Raw genomic sequence first — 10,461 nt, forward strand, 5'->3', positions numbered from 1 at the left:
TTGGATCCTCATTCTTTTGATCATGGTTTTTAGACCCGACCCAGGGGTTAACCCCAAGCAGCTCCTTGGTCACATGTCAAATAAGCTGACCAGAATTATCCAGATCAACTGATTTTTTATTATGCAAGAATGTCAAAATTATATATATATATTTTTGTAAAGATTTAACAAATAAAATTGAATTTGAAAAACATTACCAAAAAAATTTATTCCTCATTTCTTTGATTGTGATTTTTAATTAATTTTTTTTCTTGGTTTCATCCTTGGTATTTAGATAAAAACCTACCAGTTATGGTGCTATGCAGATGCACTATGCAAAGAAGGAAAGACAAAAAAGGTTTTAGAAAAAAAAACTACAAAGCAGCAGGGCATCATATGGTGATTGCTTTCTCAAATCAAAGTTTCCTTGGAGTATTTATGGTGTCAGTACCTAAGAGAAAATGTAGTGCAAGATCATAGGTGCTGATACTAAGGAAGTTTGGAATGGTAGCAAATAGCATGATGGCATCTACATTAGGTTATCCTATTTCCACTTCAGTAAGTCAATCACGGCAAAACTTGGATCTAAGCATAGAACTTCATCTAAATAAGAAGTTGTCGGGTGGGGTCTCCTCATAGCCTGAGTGTTTGGGCAGAAGAACATGGTGAGATTGCAGCGGATGTAAGATTGACAAGCCCTAAAGTTTGAAATCAGTTTTTCATCTTGTCTACTGATGCAATACTTCTCAACACATCATCTTCCTACAGGAATCCTTGAATCTTGGCAAACCTCAACCTTTCATTCCTTAGTTTCTCACAATCCATCTAGTGCGGTGGATGGATATTGAGGTCGAAATATAGAAATTGCATTTACTTTGCCTCTATAAACATATATGGAAAAAAGAAAAGAAGGGTCTTGTTTATGATCATTTCCAATATTAAGCTTTTGCTTCACAACCTTTCATTTCTTTAATTGACACAAAAATGATGCACTAAAAGGGTAAAGCAGTGACTAGTTAATGAAAAGAAAGATAACCTCAAATCTTCCATGGAAGAATGCTGAGTTTTCCAAAGGCATGACATCCTCAACTCCCCAAAATAAGCATCAACTAAATAATGTATAAAAAGACACCCCAGATCTCCCAAAAAACAGGCTAAGAATTTCATTAATATAGCAGATCAAAACATGATTCTCTTGAATTTACATATACAACCAAGAAAATCCCAAAGGGATACAAAATCAAGAAATGCAGTAGCTGATTACCAATTCCACAAGATCATGTCAATTATACTATTTTCTTCTAATTGTTAATGTCTTTGACGCTTCTTGCACACCTTGTAATGACCTCACAGCCTCTGCTATAAGGACGAGCCTGTCTAGCATTGCAGTCATAGTATGATGCTCCTGGTTTATCACAGGGAACCAAGTCCCTCCTCAGTGTCTCATAACTTATGTACTTCTTTTGCATCAGCAACACTCTCCTGCTGGTCTCTGACTCCATTTCTGGCTCTTCAAAGCACTCTCCAATTTTCTCTGAGCAACCCTTACTGACAGTGACATCAATCTCACTGGTTTTCAGTGAATTGAGGCCTGAAACTGAATCAGCATTGCAAATTGTGAAAATGGTGAGGAGGGAAAGCAGTGAAAGGTAGAGTAGCTTGGGAGTATGAGGAAAAAGCTGGAGTTCGGACATTTCTTTTTGGTTTTCTTGAATTGGTTGGAGTTAATGTTTTCTTCTGGTTAAATTTTCCTGTGGAGGCGTGTGAAAGTGAGATTTCATGTGGATGGATGGGTCATTACATAGGACAAGACATTCAAATAGTTTCCTTCACAAGTGTTGAGCAATGTTGATTGGGCTTCCACTTACATATGATGTCAGTTTATCCTGCATAGGAGATCATCATCATTTAACCACATGACAATTAAGGTCCATTGTTGCTGTGATAGCTTGAAAGTTGGCTTGTTCGGAATTTTAATTTTATGTAGGTGCAGAATTATGATGGTTTTTGTGGTTATGATTTTAAAAAATAAGATTATAAAAATTATTTTAGTTGTGATTGATTAAATTAAAATATATGTTTTGATTAAAATTATGGTTGAAGTTATTGTTTAGAAAAAAAAAATATTCAATATGTTTAGTTAAAAATATCCAATCTTTTTTCCTTGGCCCTCATGTGAGTTTTCATTTAAAAAAAAAATTCATTATTCAATATATATTTATTATATTTTGTTTCTTCAAATTTAGTCCTCTTTCTTTTTATTTCTTAAGTTTTTTTTCTTGTCCCTTTAGTGAATATTCAATTACTTTCAATCTCATCTCTTGATAAAAAAGAAACTATATAGTTAATTACTTTTTTTTCATTGTAATTTTTTTTAGGTCATTTAACAATTTAATATAGTTATTTATCTCGTTAAGATGTTTTCAATAATACTGATAATATTATTATTAAAATCTTTGCGTGTCTTTAGATTTTTTTTTTCCTTTCTTTTTATTGTAATTTTTTTTTAGGTCATTTAACAATTTAATAAAATTGAACATGCCACTTCCAAGTTATAAATGTTACTGTTATTGGTGATTTGTTAAACTATAATTTTTTAAAATATTTTTTTGAAAATATTTTTTTCACCTGAGTTAGTAAAAAAAATAACTCGTGAAGTCTTAAGTAGTTTCGTTCAAAGCTCCGATAAGGCAAATGAACCCACTAAATTCTACTGAGACAAGATGATTTGATTGCTTAAAGACATGAGCCAATGAGTCAGAGGTCACAGACATTCAACTATTTGTTTTTTTTTTCGTCAGAGGTCACAGACATACAACTATTTGTTTTTTTTTGTTATAAAAGTATTTTTAAAAAAAATTAAAATATTTTTATTATTTTTTAAATTAATTTTTTAATATTTTCAAACACTTTTATTATATTAATATTAAAAAAATTAATATATTTTTAAATAAAAAATATCTTAAAAAATAATTATCTTACTTCAAAAACATCTCTACTTAGCTATGATAGCTCTTGGCTGCTATTTAGTTAGTGGGTATAATAAGGGGATCAAGCCACCATCATCACTTAACAAAGACTTGTTTGTTCTTATATTTTAAAAATATTTTTAAAAAAAATTAAAATATTTTTATTTTTTATTTACTTCAAATTAATATATTTTTAGTGTTTTCAAATCATTTTGATATATTGATGTTAAAAATAATTTTTTAAAAATAAAAAAACATCATTAACATGCATTTTGACACGAAAAAATTATTTGAAAAGCAACCACAACCATACTGCTAGATAAGCTTTAATCTTTATTGTAAAGTTTTGCTGTCAATATATTGAACTCTCTTTATTATAATTTAATAAACTTGAATATATTTTGATTAATTTTATAAATTTTAAAGTTAATAATTATATAAATTTTTAATAAATCTGAATTTTATAGGAATAGATGTTTGGAAATAAATCCAGAAACTTACCATCATTGCTATATTATTCTTCCTAGCTAGCTAGCTAGCTAGCTAGTGTATACATTTGCTTTTCTGCCTCTCTAGGAACAAGTTTTGACTTTCGTGCCCGGGACTGCACTTTGCTTGGGCCTCAGCACATCTCATTAAATTAATATTTTTTTTAAATCATTTTTTTTTATAGTTTTAATAATCTAATATAAAAAATAACAATTGATTTGAAAAAAAAAAACACGAGTTATTAAGTTATTGTATTAATTATTATTTTTTTACATTCCTTCTTTTTCACAAAGTGTCGAGATAACTTAACTTCGACTAGAAACCCGACCATGTTAAAGTTTAAAATTCTGATTTTCTCAAGTACACTGTGCAAGGTTTAAGAAGTTGCCCGCATCTTGTCCATCCAATAGCCAACTAGAGGCACATTTGAAGAGTTTATACTCAAGCTTTGTATGCTATATACACGATTGATTATGGCAATGCAGGATTTTACGAATAGGACTAGCTTCTTGCCATGGATCAACATTCTATCGTCGTGATTCAATATAGAATTTCTATGGTTTCTAGGGCTTCCACTTTATGGGATTGAGACAACTCAAATTCAGTGGCCCCTTTCTGTTCTATTTTTCTTCATATGATTGCTCCATGACAAGAATTCTGCACAGAGGAGGTATAGATGGTTCTATGTAGAGGTTGGAGTTAAAAACTGAACATCCAAAACAGTTGTAATGCAATTGTTAAAGTGGCATGATTGCATTATATAATTTGGGCCTTTTTCTTCGACGATATCCTCAATACTTGCTGTCCATATTAGGGTTTTCTTGTTTTTTTTTGCGGGTGCATGTGATGCCACGACACTACCTTTAACACAAGGATCAACAACCCACTAAATTTAGTTTCTCTAGGTGGCCAATTGCATTGGGGAGGCTATCATTGCATACCATTAAGGATTCCCAGCTGGGGGATTGAACACATACCTAACAGAGAATATGGAACTTATCTTTCAGCGTGTAACATCATCACATTTGTAGAAAAGTTTAGAAGATGGCAATTGCAGCACCCAAGTTCACACCACAAACGAAAGTACTAGACAAAGAGATTTTGAACAAATCAATGAACTTGTAGAAGTGATGCCAACTTTCTTTACGACAAGTAGCAATTTGAGGCATCTAGCTTTCGAAGGTTTCCTGTAATAACATATGGAGAATTCCCACTCTTTTTTTCACTCTTTTTCAGGTAACAAGTTTTTCTGTCAACTACGAGGACCAAATCCAGGACAAGCTGTCCCAGTCACATGGTTCCTAGGCTTTTTCTGGTCACAAAGAAAACGATATTGCAACAACAGTACCAACAATAAAGAACACCGTATCATGATGCATGACAAAACTTACAGCGCTAGAAATATCCTTCTTAGAAACAGCATCATCAGGGCTCTCTGACTCTTCTTTAAGCTTTGGTGCCGGTGCAGGTGCCGGTGGTGGAGGTTTAGGGGTAAATATATCCAAAGGAAGTAGCACCTTGTCAACCTGATATATAGCAAGATGGGTGTCCGTGTATACAATGTCGGAAATGGTGGTATTGGTAAGTCCTGTAGATATGTTCAAGGAGCTCCCACTGGCGGTAACGTTAAGCTGAAACCTAGCACCAGACCCAGCGTGTGTTTTTAAAGGGCTACTCACGGTATCAAATTGGGAAGATGAGATGAACATAGGGACAATGTGAAACTGCATCAACTCGACCTTTTCTTGATCAGTTAAGGAGTGGACAGTTCCTGTTTTAAGGGCTGAAAATGCACTATCACTTGGAGCGAAGATGGTCAAGCCATTGTTTGTGTTGCCAAGCTGGGAGTTTAGATTGCTATCCAATTGAGTGGATTTCAAGAGGCGGATGAAGGTCTTGAAATGGCCAGCCTTTTTTAGTATTTTGATGACATTAGTGGGGCCGGGTGGTGCAGGAGCGGGCGCGGGTGATTGGGCTGTGGTTGTGGTTAAATTGATGGCGAGAATAAGCAGATACAATGAGATCAAGAGGCGGTGTAATCGTTCCATCTTTTCAATGTTGTTTCCCAGTGGTGGTGACCTGTTTTGTTTGCAAAATGTAAATGCGGGAGTGCTTCTCTGCACAAGTGTTAGATTTACAAAGAGAGGCCTTTTATAATGGAGAGGACCGAGGAGAAAACGAAGTTAGGTGTAACCTGCAATGTGATACTAGTAACAAAAATTAGGTGTTTGGTGCCTCACCTTTCAAGAAAAAGGGAAATAGAAAATCAATGGAGAGGGATATAACAGCAACTTGTTTGCTTAGAGTTGAAGGGAAATAGGGTTTTGTCAATCTATAGATGAGTATTTGTAAGCAACTGTGAGATTGATTGTAAATACCAGAGTATCACTGTTTTTAGAAGTCAATATAGGGAGGGAGGGATGGACTAAGTTTATTTTTCAGGTATTATGGTTAGTTTTCATGGAATTTGACCACCAACACTTGCATTTCAGAAAGTTTTGTTTCATGAAGGATGCAAACAGCAGCAGAATTCCAAACATGTGACTGAAAGTGTAAGGTTTTGACCACCAACACAGTGTACAACACCAAATCGCTTTTAAAATTTACACATGCGTCAAAGTAATATAGAACAAGCGTGTTGTTGTCATTATAGCTTTAGAGCATCAAGCAGGAAAAAGGGAAAGAACACGTGGGAATGTGCTATTGGTTAATGGAAGTAGAAGACAATTTCAAACCAACAATAAGGATCAGCCATCGCCTACTACTATCCCACCATTTAAATCTGCACCATACTACACCCATAAAATTCAATTTCCCACATCAACACGCCAAATGAATGCAATCTATTAGAAGGGTGGAGCGGTATGAACAGTAATGGCAACTACAATTACTAGTGGCATGTCAAGCGTCAACATTATATTATTCAAACCAAATAGATCGTTTCATGTCAAGTTATATTCTAGATGTTACCAATGGTAATTTTTTGAGAGCACCAAAGGTACTGAGAGAAACCTCTGCAAACCTTTCGCTAGGCTCTAAGACAATTGTGATGCTCCCAGAGAGAGCTGCTCCATGTTTTTAGCATTTCTTGGCACTCCGAAACCTATCGTTCTTTCTCGCTCATCATATGGGTTTGCTCTGTAATTAGAACTTGCCTCTTCATTATCAGAATAGCCGGGCCTTTCAGTTAGGAACTGTTCCCAGAAAACATCATTCACTCTAACTGGAGCTGATGCAGGTGCTTGATTGTTACTTGGGGTCTCCTGGGAGGAGAATAAAGCTCTGCCCTCGTTACCCAGATTTATGTTGTTCTGACCAACTCGGATATCAGAATCTTTGTTACTCTCATTAAACCTTGATTCTGGAGATTTGCCAATTTCCTGGCCTAGTTGAGGTATCCTAGTTAAATAAGGATTTTTGTTGACTTGCAAAGGAGAAGATGCCAGACTAAGATTTAGCTGACAGGAAATATGACCGTCAACTTCTTCATTAGAAGTCAAATTCGACTGCAGTGAATGTAGTGCTGGGCTCCCATTTGCTGGTATGTCTCTTGGGACAGCTGGATTCACTTTAAATGCATACGATGCCCCTGTGTCTGAAAGTTCTAATGTTTCAGGTGCCAATAGTAAACCTGATGTCCTAGTCAGTGCATCTTTTGGATTCCCTTCAGATATTTTTCTTTGTGGGCTTCCCCCATCTTCATTGGAGCTCTGTGTGCTGTGTGAAACCAAATTAATATCTGAAACAGCTGGTGACAATTCCAGTCTCAACTTATGTGGAAAATCTTGATGGATGACATTCGACTCAGGTCTAGAACTACTGTGATTTTCCACAAGACTATTTTCTGCAATTGGCATTGGGTGATCAACTTGGGGCAATCGTCTCTTCTTGCTATAGGCTGAAAAATCCATAGCTTCAATCTTACGAGCAAGGTGTTCAACAAAAGTAGGGTTTTGAACAGCCTTCTCTAAGAACGACAGCAGCTTTTCCTGCCTCTGCTGCATAGTATCTATCTTCTGTGTTAGATCTTCCACCTGTAGCTTTGCGGATGACCGCTGCTGTTCAAACCCTAGAATACTTGCCTTGAGTTTAGCTTTATCATGTGCAAGCTTTTCTATTTCTTCCTCATATGCTGCTCTTTCTGGATCCACTAAAGAACCTTGAGGTTGACTATGACTGTGGATTGGTTTTCTTCGGTGGATATTCTTAAGCAGGTGCTTTTGATCCTTCACAAAATCTTCATTGGCAAATTCCCATCTCTCAGGATCAATCTTTCTAAATCCCTGTCAACAGAAATTATGCCATGCTAAGTTAAGCTGGCTTTATAAAAAAAAAAAAATCCTCTACATGTAGACAATAAGCTAATTAAACCCAATACAGTCTCCCCTCTAATTTAGATAATACCTTAGAAAATGGGAAATTTCTCTTATCAAAAAGCATACACGATTGATGTTATTCCAACTGAAGAGCTGTTAACAATGTATAAGGCAGTTTGCACACAGTCCGAGAAGTGTTTTGTGAAGCAACAAGTGATGAGAAACTTTTAAATCCAAAGGTAAAAGAGAGAGCACGAAAACTATACGAATTCTTCACTATGACAATCCATTTCAGACCCAACTATCATTGCTTACAAGGACAAAGTTGCATTCCATCTTCGAATATTAAGGCTCTTCCTTCATAGCTGACAATTAGAACATGCATAACATCTAGAAATTTGCAAATTTCACTAAAATCAAACATCGATAAACTTTCAAACCCATAGGTAAAAGAGTGCATGAAAACAATACGAATTCTTTTCTATGACTATCCATTTGAGACCCAACCATCATTGCCTACAACAACAAAGTTGCATTCCATCTTTGAATATAAATGCTCTTCCTTCATTACTGACAATTATAAAATGCATATCATGTAGAAATTTTCAAATTTCACTAAAATCAAACATCTTTAAGTTAATCCATTACCCACCAATATTTCCTGCCCGTCATTTACTTATTTTTATCAAATAATTCACAACCATTCTTTCCAAATACATGTCCTGTACCAAAACCCAGCCATATTGGGAATGAATGAGCCAATACAGCAAACTAGTAGTTTAGCATCTGATAAACGAGCTGATTCCGTCGTTATACATTCATTCATTCAATATTAGACCAGATCAGAGACACGCTTTGATTATGCCAAGGGCTCCTGCATCTAAAATAGATACTCAGACTACAAGTAGTCACTAATCTATACTCAGATTACAAGTATTCACTAATCTATCTTCCAATAAGGATTATTGATTCTTCCATTTCTAAACCTCCCTATCCCATCAAAACATTTACTCAATCCGCGGCCAGCCTCTAAACCCAAACCCTGCACTTAAAAATGATCAACTCCCCAAAAAAATGATCAACCATTTCTACACTTAAAAAGGCTCTAAAGAAAAAAATTTCTTCACTACCAATATTCATTCTACCATGATATCAAGAATTTCAATTTAGAAAAAAACCCTTCAACGACTCTTTTGCCACAAAGATTCAAACTTGTAATAACAAAACGAAAAAGGAAACAAAATTTAGAGCACTCACATAGGTATTTAATTGTCTGATAAAGCTAGAGAAATTATTGTGCTTGAAAAAGGTAGGGAGCAACAATCTGGCGAATTCTGGAGGGTTCCAAACAACAAAGCTGTTTTTATTCGAACTCCAAGACACGATCTCGTCGGTCGATGAATCATCCACCATGTCATATGTCTTTACCAAGAACGGCGCCGGTCCTCCTCCTCCACCACCACCTCCTGAGGTCGCTGACGATGGTCCTGCTTCCATTTTGATTGTTCTGTCGAAAAAAAGACGAGTACGTGTTGAATTTTGTGAACGTATTTGGAGAAATTGGAGCCTATGTTATTCTTGTTGTCGTCCAGTTCGTTAGTACATGTTTTTAATGTGACACGTCAGTTTTTTGAGGACTTATTTTAACGTTTTTGTTTTGAAGATGCTAAATGGAAAATTAAAAATTTTAAAAATATATTATTTTAATTTTTTAATGTTTATTTTATATATTTCAAGCATTTAACTAAACAAAATGTTATTTTATTATTTTTTTATATAAAAATAAAATTCCTATATTTCTTGTAAGAATATCAAAAAAAAAAATTCACTGATTTTGTTTTTATAAAATTATTTCTGGTTTTATTATTTATGTCATGATTTCGATGAGTTTCACTAGGGTTAAATTGAGTTATTTTTTAATTATTTTTAATTTTATTATTTAATATTAATTAGTTAACTGGGAATCGTTTAGGTTATTTTTAAACTCTTCAAATCAACTGAGTCACATCAAATTTTTAAAATAGTTATATATCAAATATATTAAAATACAATTAACTCTTCTAAAAAGCTTCTTATTATTTGAGTGCACATAAATAAATAAATAAATATTTATACTATTTAATAAACTATATTATCAATTTTTCTTTTTTAAATATCATCTCCCCACTAAATTATAAAAATGAGTTTTGTTTTTCCTTAAAAAAAAAAAAACAAAGAAAAATATCAAAATTATATATAAAAAAATTCAGGCTGGTCAACCCATGTTAATTAATGTTTTTTTTTTTTAAATACAATCAAGTTTATTAAAAAGCAATGAACAGTTTATAACAGATGATAAAAGGGACAAGAAAGAAAGTAATCTTCAGTTTAGTTTGGTTAAGTGAATCTGCTCTCCACGCCAATATCTAAAGTTGAAATCATACATAGTTATAAAATCATCTAATAATATTATAATGCTTGGGAATTAACTAGTTGTATTATATCAATTTTTTAAAAAACTATTCTTAAAAAAAAAATCCAATAAGAGAGAAAGTTTAGATATAGATATTTTTATTATTTTTTTATGGTTCTACATTTTATTTTCTCTCTTTTATATATTTTTTTTCAAAATAAGTCTAAAATAATAATTAATAGAATATCATTGATTACTCATTATGTATCATAAAAAATTAATATATATAAATTTAAAAAAAGTTACATTTGAACCT

At 33.6% G+C, this 10,461-nt stretch overlaps 3 protein-coding genes across 3 annotated transcripts; all 3 read right to left on the minus strand.

Annotated features, from left to right (window-relative positions):
• Positions 1–1,280: 1,280 nt before the first annotated feature.
• On the minus strand, positions 1,281–1,673 carry LOC118055206 (protein RALF-like 24). Its single transcript, XM_035067029.2, has one exon. The coding sequence runs from the start codon at positions 1,671–1,673 to the stop codon at positions 1,281–1,283; it is 393 nt and encodes a 130-aa protein (XP_034922920.1).
• A 2,863-nt stretch (positions 1,674–4,536) lies between these two features.
• On the minus strand, positions 4,537–5,577 carry LOC118055205 (fasciclin-like arabinogalactan protein 12). The gene has a single exon (XM_035067028.2). It carries the CDS (start codon positions 5,483–5,485, stop codon positions 4,754–4,756), a length of 732 nt encoding a protein of 243 aa, XP_034922919.1. The 5' UTR covers positions 5,486–5,577; the 3' UTR covers positions 4,537–4,753.
• Positions 5,578–6,259: 682 nt separating this feature from the next.
• LOC118055204 (heat stress transcription factor A-5) lies at positions 6,260–9,316 on the minus strand. The gene is made up of 2 exons (XM_035067025.2): positions 9,011–9,316; positions 6,260–7,720 (listed from the first exon to the last, which is right to left on the minus strand). Exons 1-2 carry the CDS (start codon positions 9,248–9,250, stop codon positions 6,473–6,475), a joined length of 1,488 nt encoding a protein of 495 aa, XP_034922916.1. The 5' UTR covers positions 9,251–9,316; the 3' UTR covers positions 6,260–6,472.
• Positions 9,317–10,461: the final 1,145 nt, after the last annotated feature.

This window comes from Populus alba, chromosome 1 (assembly GCF_005239225.2).
Source record: "Populus alba chromosome 1, ASM523922v2, whole genome shotgun sequence".
Taxonomy (NCBI): Eukaryota; Viridiplantae; Streptophyta; class Magnoliopsida; order Malpighiales; family Salicaceae; genus Populus; species Populus alba.